General features: G+C 40.6%; 1 protein-coding gene across 5 annotated transcripts in view; it reads left to right on the forward strand.

The window, feature by feature from the left end:
- The window catches only part of LOC100489832, a 32,468-nt gene extending 15,090 nt beyond the window's left edge, over positions 1 to 17,378 (forward strand). For 3 of the 5 annotated variants that reach the window (XM_031899058.1, XM_031899056.1, XM_031899054.1), the window contains 6 exons: positions 6,505 to 6,690; positions 8,222 to 8,287; positions 10,154 to 10,325; positions 12,161 to 12,199; positions 14,013 to 14,085; positions 17,260 to 17,378. In XM_031899058.1, the coding sequence (XP_031754918.1) occupies positions 6,624 to 6,690; positions 8,222 to 8,287; positions 10,154 to 10,325; positions 12,161 to 12,199; positions 14,013 to 14,085; positions 17,260 to 17,352 (510 nt within the window). In that variant the 5' untranslated portion in view covers positions 6,505 to 6,623 and the 3' untranslated portion in view covers positions 17,353 to 17,378. Of the gene's footprint in view, positions 1 to 6,504; positions 6,691 to 8,221; positions 8,288 to 10,153; positions 10,326 to 12,160; positions 12,200 to 14,012; positions 14,087 to 17,259 lie in introns of those variants that run through there. The other 2 variants (XM_031899055.1, XM_031899057.1) reach the window with 2 other exon arrangements.
- Positions 17,379 to 21,005: the final 3,627 nt, after the last annotated feature.

A 21,005-nucleotide genomic window follows, 5' to 3' on the forward strand; every position in this document is an offset into this window, starting at 1 on the left:
CCGGAAGAAGATAGTGGCAAGATCCTGTAGTGGTACCCCAGGCCACTGTACTTTTTAGTGAACAGGAACCCTGACCTGGGCTAGTGTAATTAATTGGGGGGGGGGCTAACATTTTGGCAGTGATTTTTCCTTTTCTTCTCCTTTAACACGTGGGCATTTCCCCGTAATTTGGCTATCATCCTAAGTGGTATGGTATTCTTTAAGAACACATCCATCGAATTATACTACATGACATACAAGTGCATAATGAGTGAGCAGAGACACCTGCACAATAGAAGTATGCGTGTGCCCCAACATGGCCCTCCCTCTCTGTGTGGGTGGCATAGTGCTTTTAAAGTTTTCTTGCCAAAATACACGGGTGGTGAGTAAGTTTGGGCCATTGGTCGATGCTCTTTAACCTAAGAAGTCTTAAAGGTGCTTATAAACATACATTACTCCAAGTTGAATAATTAGAACAGGGGTAAATAACATTCAGTTCTCCTTCTTTTTGTAGAACTACATGTATCTATGAAGAGTCTCATTCATCCAGGTCATGATATACAGTATCTAGTAGAATTAAGTCTAAAACAACTCAACTTTTCCAGAAAACTCAGTCCAGAAAAAAAAACTCAGAAAAGTCCAATTTCTACTAGAACTACATGTAGTTTGTATAGCTAAGCTGTACAGCCACAGGCATAACAGAGCAGAGACAGCAAATTTTAGAACCCTGAGAAAGGGTAAAAACAGTAGGCATGACTCAAAGAGCAAAAACCACTATTGTAGTGATTACACTTTTCCTTAGAAAAATAGTAGTAAGAACAGAAAGTCATGGTTTAGCAGTAAAAGACCTATGCCTCATTTCCCCTATCTTTCTTGGCACACAGATAAAATCATTACTTTTTAGAAATTCAGTTGTTTCTGTTCAGCAGGAAATTCCAACATTGCATTCCAATATAAATAACAAAAGATTAAACACATACATATACAGTATATTTATTTATTAAGGGCTGCTCAACTATTACAATGTTAAAACTACAAGAAAGTTCCTAAAAGTCTATCTAGTGGACTGCTTTGGCATTTGTTTCCCTGCAGCTGTAGATAAATAGAAGGGGTATACATCAACACACACATTGCATACAAGAAACTGATCAATATAGGAGGTAAAGAAGGCCCTGCTCAAAAGTGTTTACAAATAAGTTTAATTTTTGCAGCAGGACACTGTTTGCACTTTTTGTACATAAGACATTTTCTGTTGTTGGATTTTTATCCTTGTGGATTTTAGTGTAAATTTAGTGCCATTTGTGTTATAACATTTATAATGTTGGAGTATTCTCCCAGTTAAGGTTATTGGACTTAACATATTCTTTGTGCTAAATATATACTATGGCTGATTAACCAAGGCAGGTGCTAAATTTCACCATTGCATTTGCCTATGGCAATTCATAAATCTTTACTTCCTTTTTCTAACTTATAGAAAGTAGACTGATCAACCAATTGATGATTGGTTGCTATGGAAACTACACTTCTGCTATTCACCAACTTTTACTTGTTTGTAAGTGAGGCATTATGTTTGTGTTGATTGTGCTTAGTAATATGTTCAATCGTATACACAAATTTCTTGTGCACCCCCTTAGTGAATACAATTGATAACCCCTGCCCAGTGCATGCTAAAACACACCAGCCCAGGGAACCCTATGCAAGCACCACCATCTTTGATCAATCTATCAGTGGTTCTTTGAGTGGGGCATGAACATCAAAGTGAATTGAGGTAGTGCACATGTGGAGCCCATGGAACCACTAGAAAATAGGTTGAAGATGGTGACTTGGCCACCACAGAAAGTACACCAGTGTTAACATTTATGATGAATATTATGAACAAATTGGCACCCCCTAGTGAAAATGGCCTTCCTTGCCCTTGAACACTTTTCAGACTGTCAGGAAAATTTCATACATATCTACCCCACACTATGCACTAGGGCATAACTTGTCACAGCATTCATTTCAGCGGGTAAGTTTATGACAGGGATCTTTTTAAATTAAGTGTCATGGCGGGACATTGGTTAGCCAATATTTAGATAGAGGTTGCTTCAGCTGTATTTGCCAGACTATCCTTTGTGATGTGTTTTATTATATATATGTGTAATGTCCTATAAAAATTTATATTACATAATGTATATCTTCAACGGTGTGTAATTCAACTGATAATATTAGCATATCCACCTGTCCCATTCAAGCCTATGCTAATATTATCAAACAATACTACCATCAAGGGTTTGGCCTAAAATGTCACGGTTCTTTTAACAAAAATGTGGAGAAGAATGATAATGCTCTTTCTAACTGCTGCAGTAATTGTATGTTTGTTGGCTTTGAGGGGAGGTCAGCAAGGATCCATAGCTGCAAATATTTAGAGAATATATTTGGTTTTTTTAACTATACCCATAGGTGCTGATTGTCTTGTGGAATTGCAGTTGTTAAATCATTTTGGTTATTGGGCTGTGGTTTGCCATATTGAAACTTTGTGATCCTTTGTTATTTTGATGATTTCACTATAGTTGATCACCAAAAATGAATAACTGTGGTAGCAATCCAATTTAGTCCATGTATTGGGTCATCAGGTGGAGTGTGAGCACTGATAGGTACACTTTGGTCAGTGTGTGGGAATACCCCAAAAATTATCTGTGTGGTCAATATTAGTAGGAAGCAATTTTATAATAATATCAATTAATACACAATACAGAGGTTACTATTGATTTAACTGCTGTAAACAATAAAAATTCAAAACAATATACAGTACATATGCAGTTACATCAATTGCATAGAGCACTGCATACATAGTGAGGCACAACTCTTTGTACTCAATTCTAGGGGAACAAGCTGCAAAGTGGTGTATTTTAACTGAGCCTGTATGTTTAGTATTCTGTCCAACTTTTAATTGCCTCGACTTGGGGAATGGGGGAATGGAGCAGTGAGAGGTTATGTGGAAGATACCTGTAAAGGTGGCCATACACGTTAAGATCTGCTGGCTTGGCGATGTCGCCAAGCGAGCGGATCTTCCCCCGATAGCCCCACCTACGGGTGGGCGATATCAGGCAAATGTTGGCCCTGGGGCCAAACGATCAAATAATAACTGGAGCAATGGGTGCAGTCGTTTCGGGGACTGCATCAACAAGCAGGAATTTCTCATTCCTGCCCCTACATGGGCCGATAAGCTGCCGAATTGGTACAATCGGCCACCTTAAGTTACATGAGGATCTAGATATAGTATGACAGGGAGGACCATGTTTTTTTCAAAACCCATCTGCTAATAGAGCTTCTCCTGCATTGAAAAACTATTCAAAAATGCCAACAGATTTTTTTATATTTAATTTTGAAATTTCACATGGGGCTAGCCATATTCTGCATTCAGGCCCGGATTTGTGGAGATGCCATAAAGGCCCGGGCCTAGGGCGGCAGAAATGTAGGGGCGGCAGAAATGTAGGGGCGGCATGCCGTCCTGCCGCAACAGAATTTTTAAAGTTTTCTTCCATACGGAGCAGTGGGAACTTCTCCCCACTGCGAGCGGTTGTTCGCGCATGCACGTTAGGGGGGGGGGGATCAACGGGGGCAGCCTAGGGGCGCCCGGAAGACAAATCCGGCCCTGTCTGCTACAACCATGTGACTTGTGCTCTGATAAACTTCAGTCACATTTTACTGCTGAGCTACAAGTTGGAGTGATATCACCCCTCTCCCTTTCACCCCCCCCCCCAGCAGCCGATCAGCAGAACAATGGAAAGTCCATCCATATCATGCTAACAGTTAATGTAACAGCGAACTTTCCCTTTAAATACAAAATATGCAGGTTATAAAATTAGATGATTGCTGCTGTCTCTATAAAGAACCATTTGACCATGAAATAAAAATAAGTAAAAAAAAATGAATGCATTTTTACAGGAAGCAGAGAAAGTGATTCTAGAGACATGTGGTTTACTCTTTCAAGGTTGTTTTTCTGCAGTATATTTCTGTGATGTAACAGAAGTACCTGCCATAAAACATTTTTAAAATCAGTCTTAACACTCATGTATGTCTTCTTTCTCTTTTATATTAATGGTTTATTTGTTTTTTTTATTTATGTGTTGTATTTCCTGTGATTCCACAAGCTACCGAGCACAGCAGCCCCCCCGGTGCAATTACAAATGCAGGAAATATCTCCATCCAGGATTCTTCCTTTAAGCACTCTCACTCATACTGACACACATGCATACATACATATTATCACCATAGTGACACACAAATACATGCACACATATATTCCCCAAACACAGTAATAATTCTGAGAAGACTCACGCATAGTGAAGACTTTAAAATGGTATTTGTAGTAGTTTCTGTAAGAAATCACAGTGTTCTGTCCTGGCAGTTAGGGTAAGGCAATTCCCTGTATTGTCTATAGCAGGGTATTTTCTGGCGTTTAGTAGCCATGAATAGTAGCTGCTACTAAGTAGCTCCGTGTGTCTTCGCCCTTATAGTGGACGGGATTAAGGGCACCAGCAGCTGCTCACTCACTCCTTAGATCTCTAGATAAAGGAGGCCATGGAGACACAACTGAGGCAGCGGATTAGATGTTGGTCTGGCAGCAGGTTACTGCCCCAGAGTTGCTACAGGATGGGCCGCCTGCTCCTACACTTCATTCTTTCAAACAGCTGTACACTGCAGAAAAGCAGGAGGATTGCCATTAACCGTCTCTCTTTGAATCACTTTAACCTCAACCCATCCCCATTTTCATGCAAACCCACAAAATATTGTCTCATCACTGACTGATAAAGGCTGCTGGGGAAAATGAGAACCAAGACAAGGGTGCCACCTGCAGGCACAAAGCTCTGGGCAAGGAAATGCTTGAAACCCAATAAAACACCGTGGGCAAAATATGCATGGAAAACTCATCTCAGAATTTGTACTGTGCATGGGTTTTAACACAGACCCAGAAAATGTTGAAAAAACGTAAAACCTTTTTTTTTTAATTAAATTTGAATTTATTTTCAGTTTATCCAGAGCACCATATTACGCTCGTGTACATTTTTACACTCCTGTAATTTCTACAGACCCAAGATTGTGTGTCCTCTTCTCCAGAAACTGTAATCTCTTCACACATACTACTCTAGCCTAGCAACAGCAAACAGTTCTTTAAATAGACCAAAAGTGATAAATTTCAAGAGATAGACCAGTCCTATCTACAATTTATATTGCATGTTTTTGCATTACTTCATACAGTCAGAAATAAGTCAGTCTTGCTACAGATATGATGAGTTCCAGCCAACTAGAACTTCTCAGAGCTAAGATCAATGGACAAATCCTATTAATTCTCATTTCTAGCTAACTTACACTTTTCATGGCAAAGTCAACCTACACCAAACCATGCAATAGCAGATTTCAGTTTCAGGTCCTATCTGTGCTGCATGAACAACCCATCCTAGTAGTAGACAAGCTCTGAATAATCACATTTAATAAACAGGTATGGAATCTGTTATCCAGAATGCTCAGGATCAGAGGCCTTTCTGTATGTATGTATGTATGTATATCTTTATTTATAAAGCGCTACTTATGTACGCAGTGCTGTACAGTAGAATACATTAATACAAACAGGATTATTAAGATAATAATAGATAAATACAAAGTACAACAATAAATACAGATAGATACAAGATAAATACAGTTGCAATAAGTTAAGAGTCAAAGACACAAGAGGATGGAGGTCCCTGCCCCGTAGAGCTTACAATCTATATGGGAGGGTAACTTACAGACACAAATAGGCAAATATAAGTGCTGTAGGTCACAGTGGGTGACACTACAATATGAGTGCTCCAAAAGGTAGTCTTTAAGTTTAGTTTTAAAAAGACTGGGGGAGGATTCTCTTCAAATCAGGGAGGGGATTCCAAATGTATGGGGCAGCAAGGCAGAAAGGTTTAAGGCGGGAAACAGCAGTAGTAGTGGGGGGCGCAACCAAGCGATTGCTCTGCGAGGAACGAAGGAGTCGGCCAGGAACATACGGAGACACAAGAGAAGAGATGTAGTGAGGAGCAGAGGAATGGAGGGCTTTGAAGGTTAAGAGAAGGAGTTTGTAAGATATTATTTGTTTAATAAGAAGCCACGATAAGGACTTTAGCAGGGGAAGGGCCTGAACTCTCCTGGATGAGAGGAAGAGAATTCTGGCAGCAGTATTTAATATAGACTGTAGGGGGGAGAGATTGGAAGTTTCTGTAACTTTAAGGCTATTAAAACTTATTGAAACATTCAATAAACCTAATATGATTGTTCTGCCACCAATATGGATCCAGGCAGTTTAATTGCCATCAAGTACAAGGCACTGTTTTATTATTACAGAGAAAAGGGAAATTATTTTTAAAAATGTGAACTATTTGCTTAAAATGGACTGTATGGGAGATGGGCTTCCCATAATTTGGAACTTTCCAGATAACAGGTTTCTTCATAAGAGCTGTACTATGAATAAAATGAATGGTAGAGAAGAATTCATTTTACTTTCTTTTTAAACAGATTGTTTATACCACTTTCCTGAGGATATTATTATAATCCCAGAGCAACAGTTTTTCCTTGGAACCATAATAAACTTAAGTTGTAATAAAGAGTATCAACGAGAACGTAATACACATGGAATGTATACCTGCGTCAATAATTCAGGAGTCCTTAAGTGGAAGACAGAAAAGGATCTAAAGTGCATAAGTAAGTGTGATTCTTGATAAAAATTATTGTTATGTTTCTTAATAACATTAAAAAAATTTGTTCTACCTAGTTGTTTCTGTTGATTTGCTTCACTGGGCACTGGTGCTGTCCCTTTTTTCTGTAAACTATAAGGGGAGTAAAGCTAACCATACATGTACCAATAATGTCATTTGAAACTACATTTGAAAGAGTGTTGGTATGGTGTCCCACTGAGACCAACCCATATCCATGTAATATAGATATGTTGGTTCATAAATAAATTTCATTTGCCAATGCACCACGTCAGCCAGTTTAGGCTGGGAGAGGGTACCTGGTTAGCATGCTTTTGGAGTATTATGCGGGCAGATTTAAGAATGCTCAAGCCTTTGCATACTAAAAGAAAAAGAAAACTGGTTATATATAGCAGTTGCAGATAAGCTTTGTACAATAAAATGGGTTTAGTTTTTACACCAGAATCTAAACTTATTGTGAGCTTAGAGTTTGCCAGCCTTGACCTCCCCCAAGCGTGCATAGCTATACATTTTGTAGACATGTTTGGGGGAGGGGGTTAGGTGGCCGGCGGGGGGCCCCCTCGGAGGGGTGTGGGGGCCCCTGGGATGGCAGCCCCGGTGAGCCCCACACCCTGCTGTCCTACCCTGCTTCTAGAATTTTTCTGTTGGAATGTTCACTTTTACATTTTGCATATATTGTATTACGGTATATATACATTTTTCCTACCTTTAATAGGCAGCACTGCTGGAAGAGCACCCTTCCTGTCCATTAAAGTTCACTTCATTGTTATATTATCTCTAAGTATTTTCAGACAATTTGCAATTGGTCTTTATTGTTTTTTTCTGCTATTTAAGTTTTGTTCTGCAGTTTTCCAGTTTCTAAAACTAAAGCTATTATCCACTTGCTAATTAATGTTCCACTGAGGGACCCGATCAGCAGACCTGGATTTGTGGTGAGGCCACAAAGGCTCGGGCGGCACAAATTTAGGGGCGGCATGATGCCCAAGCCACACTGAAACTTTGGGGTTGGGGGTGGGGTTTGCAAATGCACATGTGGGGGGGCAGGCGCAAATGAGGGCTGCCCCAATAACAAATCTGGTGCTGGCCATCATGGGGGCACAGTTGTCCCAAGCCCTTTGGATTTTGGGTCTTCAGGGAGGCCCGGCTGTGCTGCACTTACCTGGATTAGCAGGGGCCCCTGCTTTCAATGAGCTGCAGACTCCCAGGGGATTTGATTTCTAATGGCAGCCCTGGTTCCACTTAACAATATAAAATTAAAATAAATCTGGTGTCAGACTGTTTCTGGTTACCAGGGTCAGTAAAACAAGAGAAAACATAGCAAGAAGAAAATAATTATTCACCTCTTAATATGTCCACTAAACAAATAAAAAGGGAATGTTCACAACAAACCAATCTTATTCAGTGCTTATTTTAAAAATGATCAATTCCCCATAATGAGACATTTCAGAACAAAAAGAGAATCTTTGCTGCCCTACCTCTGAATATTGAAAACATCTATATTTGTTTTTTTTTATTTTCAGAGAAAGATGGCACAACTACCAGTGATCAAAGTATGGAACTTGAAGAAAAACAACACAACCATACAGGTATGGGGCATAGATTGTACAGAGGACAAAGGGGCAGGGCAATGTTTAGCATACAGGCACCCAAGGGCCCATGTCTAGGATTGTAGTTTTAGGGGGTTAGCCCTCTGGTGCCTTTTTGGTAAATAAATAATCATGCAAATCAAATCTCCCCAGCCTGTCTCCAGATACTTAATCCAGAGGCACTTAATGGAGATGGAGCTATGGGGTGGGCATACCCATATCCACCACGATTACGGCATGTGTAGTATATCACGAGGAGAGGGGACAGGCCAATGTCTGGTACCTAGAGCAACACTGGACTTAAATACAGCCCTCCAAAGGGGGTTGCTTGATGGTTTGTTAAGATACTATTATTATTATCATTTACTATATTTATAAAGCATCACATGCTTTTTTTTTACATTTGTACAATAAAAGACAACATTAAAATTTATGTCCTAAAAAATATCATATTTATTGGGTGTTTACAAATATGCAGGCAACTAAAACCAGTACACAAAAGACACATTGAGGCAGGGGTGTTGCACCATAGAGAAGTTGACAAAATACTCCAAATAATTTGACAGAGGATGGTGTTGGATTTCTGTTCAGAGAGAGATCCCTGACAAGCAGCTGTATTTCTGAGTGATAATTAAACAACTTGGTTAGTAGTTGTAGTTCATAACTTCACAAAGGCCTCATATCCTTAGATTGCAACTGCGGTTTTCTCAGTTCCCAGATTAGTCTACTGTGTTTGGAGATTATGAAAAAGGGGAAAGAGAGATCGCTCAACGAGCAGACCTCAAACAAATTTCTCAGACAACAAAATAGAACGAAAAATAAATAAATAAATAGAACAGGTTATATATATATACCAAATAATCAAATAAGGCTCGGGTGTTCAAACCCCGAGCCCGCCGCTTGAAATTCAGACAAGTTAATCACTCGAGTGGTCTAGAATCTGAGAAATCAGCATGCTCACCAAAGTCCGGCAGTGGTCCGGGTGCTCAAGGCCCCGAACCCGCAGCTGAATGTTTAAAAACAAAGAGTGCAACTTCGGCGAAATCGCTGTGCTGCGTATGTCATCCCACCAGTCATTCAATATTCCAGGAGCTCGACTAGATGTACTGGTCATGACCCGTACCTTAACTAGCATGGTGTTGATTGTTTACGGGTACATGCTTTACAATTTAGTTCACCGGATAACCATTTATAAACTGACTCATCTGATAATTGTCTCAATAGTATACTAACCCGATGTGGCGCGCCACTAATCAGCCGGACTAATCAGCAGGACTAGGTTGATCTCTGTACATAGTCAACTTTGTTGATTATTTTGTGCATTATGTGTGGTATCTATAACTTCACAATTATTATTTTGTATATGATTGTTGACTATAAGTAATTTTCAAATTGCATGATTTTGTAGTACATCTCTTTATTAAATCAAATACCGTGCTTTTTCGTTCCAACATTTTATCTTTATTTTTGGTGTATTATATTTCCTGCTCCCTTCCTTCCCTAGTCTGTTTTCCTTTAGTCCTTTTTATTACACTCTTTTATGTCTTGCATATTTGTAACTTTGATTTTGAGTATTACAACTATTTGTTGTGTCATCACCAGCTGTGGGATACATTATGCATGTTCCCTTGTCACTTATTTGGGTTCCCACCAAACACTGTATATATGGGATCCACTTGTTCCACTATGTAACTTTGACAAAGGCTGGGACTGTCTGACTGTCTTAACAAAACACTTAAAATTATCGTTAAGTTCTGTGTGAGTGGATCCTGTTCATTTGATATTGATGATGGAAAGTCTTGAGAACTGTATACAGGACATGGAATTCAATCAACCCATTTAAGAATTGTAATTTGTTTTTAACAGACATCTGTGCTCCTCTGCCACATATACCAAATGCCAGACTGACTTTTGTAAAAGTTCCTGTAGGACAAGAGTTGCATTACATGAATAAAGGGACTAGAGCCAATATTACACAGAAGTGCATTACTGAAAATGCATCTGGAAAATACCTGGGAAAGGAGAGTACAACCCGTGAGTATGTATATGAAAAACATGTACAGTATGGCAATGAAAAGTTGACAAAAAGTCAAGCCACACCTGTACTTAACTTGCCTTAACAACTCCCAACCAGCACCCGACCCAGCAAACCACCTTTATTTATAGACCCGTACCCAACCCACCCCATATCTGGCATCACAAAGGGGGCAGGGCAGGCACGCACCCATAAATAGGTAGGCAGGCACAGAAAGGTCACAGGTGGGAAGGGCAGAAGAGCTCAGCCCAAACCCACCCGCGACCCGTAAATCTTGGGTGAATGTCAGCCCACACCCGCACATCTCTATTTAGAAGGGATATTTTTAATGTAAAATATTTGTGTTACTATTCCTGGAATATTTATATTCTAGAAATTCGGTTCCTTAGGGTGGCAAATTGAGAGAGAGAGAGAATTCCTGAGGTGTACTGTATTGAAAAAGTTGCATAGCACATGTAATGGGTGGACATATATAGTAACTAAATATATGGTAAACCGCGTGCCCCCATTGTAACATATTAATACCTTATTGTTAAGAAGTATTTCTGAAGCACTGGCTTATAGAGCAGAGTTATGTAGTCAAATGGTGTACACTTTAAACATATAGCTTACATACAAAAACTGACAAAAAGAGGAGATAAATAGAGCCCAGCTCACAAGGGTTTACAGTGTATATGGTTATTAGCTGCCATAGAGGAGCTCCATGACCATATTTGTACATGGAAGTCATGGAACGCATGCACGTGTGTTCTTTTTTACAATACACAAGTATCCATGTGTCATTTGATATAAGTGACATCACTTAGCACTAGTGACAACTGAAAACATAACTATGCACTGTATTCTTACCCAGGGCCCGCCCCCCCCCCCCCTTGTTCATGGGGGCCCCAAAGTTTCTGATGGCGGCCCTGGCTGTAGGCACTGCATATGTTCTACAAAATATGTTGAGTGAGTGGTTACTAGATTGTATTACAGTATTAGGTGCAGGGATATGTATAAAATTATATTAAAGGAGATATATTGTTCAAAAAAACAAGCAAATGTGCCAATGTATTATAATCCTCTAAATATAGAAGGAATGTGTTTAAAAAAAGGAGTGTTTCGGGTGATTTATTAAAAATGTTTCCAAAACCATACTAATCCTGCCCATCTGATCAACATCCTCCTTTCCCAGGCTGTGCAAGGGAGCCAGTAGCACTCAGCACATTTAACTGTAGGACCGGAACCAATCAGCAGTTAGGCGGACCTGAAAGGGAACTGAAGCCTGTACTTGTTTGTATTAATGCAGGGCTATGACTGCCTACCCCCTTCCTACTGTGCTTCTGGCAGGGGCTGTTAGAGCTTGTCCACCCCTCATTTGAAACACAGACAGGGAGAGTATAAGAGATATGGGTAACTGCAATAAAGGTGCCGTTAATAAAGATAATGAAAATTTTTAAGCCAAAGTTAAGCCAGCACCATATGGTATTCATTATTGCCTACACGATTAGTGGGGTCTCACTTATGTTATATGTCTCCTTTAAAGTTTGTCTAGGGGAATATATAGAGAGAAACTTATATTCCTGTGATGTTAATTGGATGTTGTGAAGGGAAAATGGTTAAAGGGGGACCTAACAATTTGATCTTTTCCCAGAGCCCACCAAAGCGCTGCTTATATCCCCACTCGTTACCTTCATTGTTCAGTGTCGGGAAATCTTAAGGCTGTCAGAGAAGCAGATCTCATGCTCTCTATCACACAGAACCACCAATATGGAACTCTCTGCTATACACAGCAATGGGTATCTTATTTGGATGTTTTGAAACATCTGTTTGCAAACTAATTTATTTTGTCTTTTTAGAATCATTAATAACTTCATCAACATCTCAGACTACAAGAGGTACAGTAAGATATTAAAACTAATTAGAGCTAATTAGTACTTCTGTTCAAATGTAAATATTAAGGCCAGACAGAGCAAAGAATGGTCAGGTGTATCTGTGCTCTGCCTTAGTACCTTTTAGGGACATTTGAAAAAGACTGAAAACTGTAGTGCTGGTAAGTAATAAGATGGATTAAGGGGCATATTTACTAAAAGAAGAAAGTTAAAATTTGGAGTATTTTTGCCAAAATTAAAAACATCTGCAATTTAGCAATGAGAGTATAACAAGTTTTGGTGAATTAGCTTTGCATTGGTAAACATCTTTTTGTCAGGCAAACTCTCTCAAGACCGCAATTTATCAAGATCACAAAAATTAATTTTTGCCAATAGGAATTTCACCAGGTTCAGGTTGGCAAACAAAAATTAACTTTTGCATCTCATTATCTATGTCATATCCTCTATGCTAATATTTCACGTCATTTTTTTATGGCATAAATCTACATGGGGAAAATGGGGAGGCAATTTGTAATTTGTATCCATTCATTATTCTTTGTGGTTTTTGTTTAGCAGCTCTGCAGTTTGGAATATTAGCAGTTATCTGGTTGCTAGTTTGCCCTAGCCAGTGGCGTAGCGAGGGGGGTGCCGAGGGGGCCATGGCCCCGGGCGGCGTATCAGAAGGGGCGGCGGCAATCACCATGATATTTAACGTACCCCCAACAGACCATCGGCGGCGGCTCCTTCTCTCTTATGGTGCGGCAACAGGCGCTTTTATAAGGTTGCGCCCGTGCGTATGACGTCACACGTCAGCGACGAGGCGCAACCTTATAGAAGCGCCTGTTGCCTGTAAGAGAGAAGGAGCCGCCGCCGATGGTCTGTTGGGGGTATGTACTATGGGGGAAATTGGGGGCACTGTGTGGGGGCTACTGTCTATGGGGAAATTGGGGCACTTTCCATGGGGGGGGCCAGGTCTTTGTGGGGTATTGTGTATGGGGGCACTTCCTATTGGGGGCACTGTGTATGGGGCAATTGGGGCTCTGTGTATGAGGGCACTTTCTATTGGGGGGCAAGGTCTTTGGGGGGTATTGTCTATGGGGACACTGTGTATGGGGCAATTGGGGCACTGTGTATGGGGGCACTTCCTATTGGGGGCACTTTGTATGGGGCAATTGGGGGCACTGTTTATGGGGGCACTGTGTATGGGGGCACTTTCTATTGGGGGAACTTTTTAAGAATAACTAAATAGAGGGGCGGCAAATTTCCGGTCGGCCCCAGGCGACGAAAGCCCACGCTATGCCACTGGCCCTAGCAACCAGACAGTGGTTTAAATAAGAGTCTGAAATACGAATAGGAGAAAGGGTTGCTGGCTTTTTAAACTCTTCTTACCAGCCACAGGGCAGTGACTAATGTGGTTGTTTTGTGAAGTAAAGGGCACAGGAATAGGATGGAGGTCATCAAAAGGGACAGAGCTATGATGTGACAGACTGGACCAGGGCAGACTAAGGAGAAATCAGGGAAGAAAAAGGGTAAAATTGGGGCAGATAAGTAAACTACATAAAAGGATTGCCTTCCAATCCAACACAACACACCTTTCAAAAAATGCACCTTAATTCTGACAAACTCTATGCTCTACTTGAAAAATAGCTACAATCTCAGCAATTGGGAAAGAAAGAACAAAGGATAAAGGAGAAATTTATAAACTACTCATACAAACAGAGAAGTGCTTATAGATGTATAGAATTTAAGTAGATACAAGTTCCAACTAGTATATTTATCTAAGCATTGCACACTTTGTTTGATGCATATTGACTTACCTTTTATTCTACTTTTCTCTTAGTAGTTGTTGCTGGAGGCATGCTTGGAGTTGTTGCCTTTATTCTTCTTTTTTCAGTAGTTGGCTAGGAAGAATGGTAAGAATTTGTTTTATGTTAATTATTGTTCAGGCATATCCATTCCCTTGCTATTAAGTTTTAGAGGAACCAAGTAATATTCTTTAAAACACTTTAACATTTGACAGGAAAAAAATCAAAGTCTGATGTTTTCTGTAACTTACAGATATAAAGGGGAAAAAGGGAATGGGAGAAATGCAAATGCTTGGCATTTAATGAAGCTTTAATAATGGTCAGATTCCTTGAAAATAAACCAAAGCATCAACACTATTCCATATTTTAGCAGTTGTTTGGTAGAATTTGCTGATGGGTCCTTAAACCAATAAATTTAATTTGTTTTTAAAGGCACATCTACTTAATATGCACAGGCTAATGACTTAGTAGCGTTGCAGTTGGATTAACTGTGGGTGGAAAAATGGAGTTCAGTGCTGCTGTGGTAAAGGGAGCCCTGTACTGTCCTGTCCTAAAAGCACTGCATTGTGTTCTCTGGAGTCTAAATGACTGGAGTCTAAACTAGGGGCATTAATTGGGAACACCCATGTTCTACCCAATCAACACACTTTCTTGAAATATATTATTAACATTTATTTATAAAGTGCCAAGATATTCTGCAGTTCTGTATGACTGAAGAGTTTATATATTTTATGCATAGGGCAGAGGGAGGCCTTAGTAGGAAACGTGAGTGCTAGGAAGTTTTGTAATAGCTTGTTCTAGGAGTGAAAGGCAGGATTAGGGAGGTTAGTAGAGCAGCCAGAGACTCCAACAAGGAGCCCAGAAAGGATAAGTACCCTGCAGTGCCACCTGCCAGTATAGGGAATCAAGTGTTTAGGCTGAGGAATAAGAGAATCCTGAAGTAAGGTACAGTCCCAGACTGGCAAATCTGTGGATTCTGGAAAATGCCAAAGGAGCTGCTGTAAGGTGCCATAGACAGTCACTATTTAGCAGGCAGGTGGGGGGCTGTTTGGGCCTCTGTGTACTTTAAATGCCAGGGCCTATTATGCATTTTAGTCCAGACCTGGTAAGTTACCATTGTGAACATCTGTTAGTTCTCGGGAAAAGATCCACCTCCTCCACCACCTCTGTGGTGTTGTGAACACTATGCCTGCAAGAATACCATAAAAGGGGTTAAAGTGTCTGTAGTAATTGTGAAGTGACTGATCCTTTTAAATATCTAAGAGGTTCTGTGGCATCCAGCAAAATAAAGAGTTTATTATTTGTTTCAAAAACCACTGGTGCCCACATAATTTGAGTTCTGTGTGAGTCAGTGTGGTTAACCCCTTTTCACCCAGTACAGCGAGGACCCACCCAATGACAGCTGCATTTAATACCTGCTCTACCAGGAGTTAAAGGGAGTTGCAACTAGCTGAGTCTAAGTTGGTTAAAAATCAGGAAGGTAACAGATACCAAGAGAAAGAAGCCCATATCCTAAATAGAGTTACATAAGGACATCAAGAAGTTGATCTCCTTTACCAAATAAAAATAATAAATAGTAAAACTAATTGGGGGCCCTGCTAATTAGATCTTAACATCTAGAATGCAATGCTGCTGAAAGCACATTTGCCCTGTAAATAATAAATTAGGTATAATATCTCATACTCTTCATACATCAATCATTCATACATCAATGTAGGATTTCAGACTCTTAAAAGAATGAATTAGAAAGGTGACTGACGAAAGTCCAACATTGTAATATTCATAAAAATTAAATGGATATATTTTAAAGGAAAGATCACTGCATTATTTTAATCTCATATTTATCTTCTGGGCACATTGTGATTTGTATGAAAACACAAAATTTCATATTTATTCTGACCTGGGCACATCGTTTTTAAAAATACACACACAAGTTTAAAATGTGGGCACTAAAGAGTTTTTTTGCGCACATGACCAAAAAGGAATTAGAGGAAACATTGATTTGAGGTATATTTTAATGCGCCTCAGTATAACAAAAAATAACAATCAATGAACAAAACTTCCAAAAATCACTATGTGTGGCTTGGGCCTTGTACGCTTTACTTCAGTGCATTTGCTCGCAACATTGAACCCTAATAAAACACAGATTTGGAGAGGCAGTTTCGCCTTAAAGGAGAAGGAAAGTCTAGGTCACTTGGGGGTGCCAAAATGTTAGGCACCCCCAAGTGACTTAAATCGCTTACCTTTTACCCCGGGCTGGTGCCCCTGTATGGAAAGAACAGCACCCGGGGTAGCAGCGATCGCTTCCTTCTTCCTTGTTCGCTGCGCGCGCGCATGCGCGAACTTTGAACAGAGAAGTCGGCGTTTCACTCTACTGCGCATGCGCCTGTCCCAGACATTTGCCAAAAGCGCAAATAGGAAGGAGGAAGCGCTCACTACTGGTACCCCGGGCTGATGCTGTTCTCTCTGAACAGGGGCACCAGCCCGGGGTACAAAGTAAGCGATTTAAGTGACTTAGACTTTCCTTGTCCTTTAAGGTGATTACACAGGCACTGAATATTATTTTGTAATTTATACGGTGCTTGTAAACAGGAGACAAGGCAACCAATATCAGTCTTGTCTTGTCAATTGGGGCAGATGGATAATTTTGAACGGGTGCCTTTGAAGCCGCCCAAGCAACGGCAAGTATTTTGTGCTGAATCATTAGATAGGGGTAGAATTCTTTTTTTTCTACCTGCATATCTGATGGTTGCAGAAAACACCATAATTGTATCATGTATGGCCACCTTTATGATAGTTTCAACAAGTAATCCTGTGGTGCATTTTGTCACAGCCCATCAGAATGGAAACATTTTTTCTTACATTACCTCAATGTAAGAAGGCGGCACTTACACATCTGTATGGAAGAGTGGCAGATGCATATTCCTTGTGGTCAACCAATAGTTCACTCTTGGGGGTGAACCAGGCGCCCTAGGCAACCCGGTCGACCACCTCGCCCCTGCACCTTCCCCCCCCCCTCGCTTCGGCGCGCATGCACAGTTCTGTCTGGGGGGGATATGGGGGTGCAGAGGGTCATTGCCCCCACAGCATAATGACAAGCTGCGGGGGCAATGAAAAGGGAGCGCAGACTAGGGGTAGGCAGGAGAGGCTTCTGCCTGTTGCCCCCCAATCGTTGCTCCCTAGGCAGGTGCCTCTTCTGCCTACCCTTACTTCCGGCCCTGTTCTCTTGTCATTTACTATGGTATCATTTCTGAAAGCTGTTTCCTTCCTGATTTCCTTTAGGAGAAAACCAAAATAAACCAAAACAGTGGAGTTTTCAGAGCTAATGCAGTTCCAGCCTACGTCCAAAGCTATGAATACAAGAAAAAAATATAGAAATAAAGATTTTTTTTTCACAGAAACTGACTTCTGTTATGAATTTATGTAGTACAGACTTATTTTGTGATTCCCAAAACCTTGCGGCGAACTTGCTACTTGTAGAAATGTTAGCAAAGCTACATCTTAATAAAACAAGATAATAGGGCTGATTCACTAAAGGTCGATAAGTTTTATTGCACGTTTTTTTGCGTTAAAGTAGACTCGAAAATTAATGCGCAATTCGCTACAGTATTACCGCATGCGTTAATTTGCGTGCCGAAATAACACTAACGCATGATTCACAAACACTTAGACGCGCTAAATATCGCATTAGTCTATGCAAAAATTAACACCTACTTGGGGCAGGCGGTAATTATAGAAAAGTACAGTTAATGAGCTTTTGCCAATATAATATGGACTTTGCAGTGTGATTTATTCAAGTATGTGTTGTCCCTAGAGTGATGCATCCTCCAGTTTGCAGGGAAATGGTAATGCCGTGTATGGCTAACATGGCGTGCGTTTTTTTGCACGCGGTAAATATTTGTAACCGGTCCGTTGATTAGCGCTAGTTACGCCAAATACCGCACAAAAATAGTCTTCTCGACTAAAATAACGCAAGCAGCATCGCGCGTCAATTAACGCATGCATACTTTTAGTGAATCGTGCGTTAAGACGCAAAAAATTAGACGCAATAAAATTTTTAACGCACGCTATAAATAGCACACGTTTTATCGACCTTTAGTGAATCAGCCCTAATGTGAATTATTTGAAAACGCACTATATTATGAGCAAATACTACATGTGAAGAACTGGGAAACTTGCAAGTAATAAATACACACAGAGAAATCAGTTGTAAATCACGTTTATTGTTGTACTTTTTGTATATTATGGAATATGAGGATTCTCTAATGCAGCTTATTTATAGACCCTCTGCATCCAAAATAAAGTAACCAATAAGGTTATTGTAAGCTTGGATAAAAGGAACAAAAATTTTCCACTGTAAAACAGGGTAAAACATTTTAGGGGTAGTGCCCTTCCATATACTGCACACACACTTGGAACCCCTAGTGATAACCAGAAGGCCTATGCACAGAATGAGTACTAATATTCTCTTTTGAGATGGTACTTCCAAAGTCTTTAAAATTAGGAAGCATCTTTGTAAAAGATAACATCTTGCATATGTGGAACCCGATTGTTATACATAAAAATAAATAAAAACAATAAATAAAAAAATTAGGAAGCATCAACTAATTTACTAAGAAATATGAGCTGGCCACTAATTAATTAATTAATAATATAATATTAATAATATTAATGTTGTTACTGTAGAAATGTAACCACTTGCCTGCCACAGATCGTAAAATTTACAATCCATGCAGGAAATGCTACCACAGATGGTACATTTTAAGATCTCTGCCATTCCGTGTTCAGGGAGCAGAGAACTAATTTAACAGTAGTTTTTTTTCACTCAACACTTTTTCCTCTGTCCCTAGAGCAAAATTGGCCCTTGGTCTAAATTAATATGTGTACTTTCCAAAAATACATGGTCTTCTAGGGTCACCTTACTCTAATGGTTTTTTTACCACACATAAAAATTAGGCAGAAGGTTCTTATTGCAGAAGCTGAAACGTAAGCCATAAAAATGTAAATGTATTGTTTTCATTTTGGGGTCCCTACATGCCACATACTTCATCAAACTTTTCACAAGACCCCTGGTGTTCATCCCCCAGGAAATACCCGTGAAGTTAAAAAGTGTGCTCACAATCAGCTGCAGGTAAAGCAAATGAAGCGCACAATTTGCCTGGCAGTGAAAAAGTTAAATCGCAACAATGTATTTCTTGTAAACACATTGTGGCAACTAATTGTCCAAAGTTCCTCCTGGGATCTAAGCAGTTCTTTTTATATATTACAGGCACATAAAACATGATTCTGTAGAAACCAAACATGGCACTGAATCTTAAATAGAATATAAGGCTGAAAATGCTATTCAGTTGTGCACAAACAATACTTTTTACTCATATACCTCATTGCCTTAAAGAAGACATATACCAAAATTTTCATAATGCTCTAAAACAGTGTTTTTCAACCTTTTTTGGGCAAAGGCACACTTGTTTCATGAAAAAAATCACGAGGCACATCACCATTAGAAAATGTTAAAAAATTTAACTCTGTGCCCAGCAGCAGTGCCCCCCTAGTACATTGGTGCCCAGCAGCAGTGCCCCCCTAGTACATTGGTGCCAAGAGCAGTGCCCCCCTAGTACATTGGTGCCCAGCAGCAGTGCCCCCCTAGTACATTGGTGCCAAGAGCAGTGCCCCCCTAGTACATTGGTGCCCTGCCTACGGCACACCAGGCAACATCTCGCGGCACACTAGTGTGCCGCGGAACAGTGGTTGAAAAACGCTGCTCTAAAAGATGCTATGTGATCTGAAATAGATGGAACAGTTTTCATTTTCATACCTCTCGGGTCAAATATCTATTCAAAAGCTCAAAAACTGCTCTTGATCCACCTCTCTTGCCCCTTTCCTGTTTAGGGTAAGGCCCCACGAGGTGGATTGTCTGCGTATAATCAGAGGCTGACAATCTGCCCATAAGCTTGAAAATTCTTCTTATTTTGCCTACTCCTGGATGCATTGAATTTGCCCGGGTTCAGGCACACAGAGCCGATTTCCGCCAACAAATGCCTAGTGGAGCCTTAAAGGAATACTGTCATAGGAGTTTATTTTTTTTTTTTTTTAAATGCATCAGTTAATAGAGCTTCTCCAGCAGAATCTGCATTGAAAATCCATTTTTCAAAAACACAAACATTTCTTTATATTTAATTTTGAAATTTCACATGGGGCTAGCAATATTCTTCATTTCCCAGGGTGCCACAGCCATGTGACCTGTGCTCTGATAAACTTCAGTCACCCTTTACTATTGAGCTGCAAGTTGCTGTAAGGGCTCTGGTACACGGGGAGATTAGTCGCCCGCGGCAAAACTCCCTGCTCGCGGGTGACTAATCTCCCCGAGTTGCCTTCCCCCCTGCCATCCCACCGGCGAACATGTAAGTCGCCGGCAGGATGGCAGACGCGGCGGCGTGATTGGGATGCGCTGAAGCGTGTGCACGTTGACACGACCACGTCAACGCGCACTCAAAGGCCGCCTCTTCTTTTCCAGTCAGAAACCTGATAGCTTTCACTGAGTGAGGAGTGGGTGGGCAGCTGTGGAAACCACTTATGATGTTGTCAGTTTGGCATGCCCCTCCTCTGCTCAGTGCAACACTGTGCATCAAACCTCTGTCCCGCACTCCTGTTTGTTTCTGGGACATTTAAAATATTTTGTCCCTTAGGCACCTGGAAGTCACCTTGTGAGGGGGGGGATAATGTAAGGGTCTGCTGGGGTTTGATCCCAGGACCTCCTGGTTCTTGGCTGCTCTCCCTAACCATTGAGCTAGGAGAGCAGCCGGTAAGAGGGGCTTGCCTTGTATTCCCTTTCACCAGTGTCCTGGGCTTGGTAACATCACCCCAGCAGCCTTATTGGCTAGGTGGGGTCAGCCAATCAGGGCTGACTCTGCCCTATTTAAGCCCAGCCCTCCTCACATTCAGGGCCTGAACATTGGTTTACATTTAGCAATGTGGCCTGCCTCTAGCTTGTGTTTCCTGTTCTGGTGTCTTTGTCTTGTTTCTTCTCT

Source organism: Xenopus tropicalis, chromosome 3 (assembly GCF_000004195.4).
Source record: "Xenopus tropicalis strain Nigerian chromosome 3, UCB_Xtro_10.0, whole genome shotgun sequence".
NCBI lineage: Eukaryota > Metazoa > Chordata > Amphibia > Anura > Pipidae > Xenopus > Xenopus tropicalis.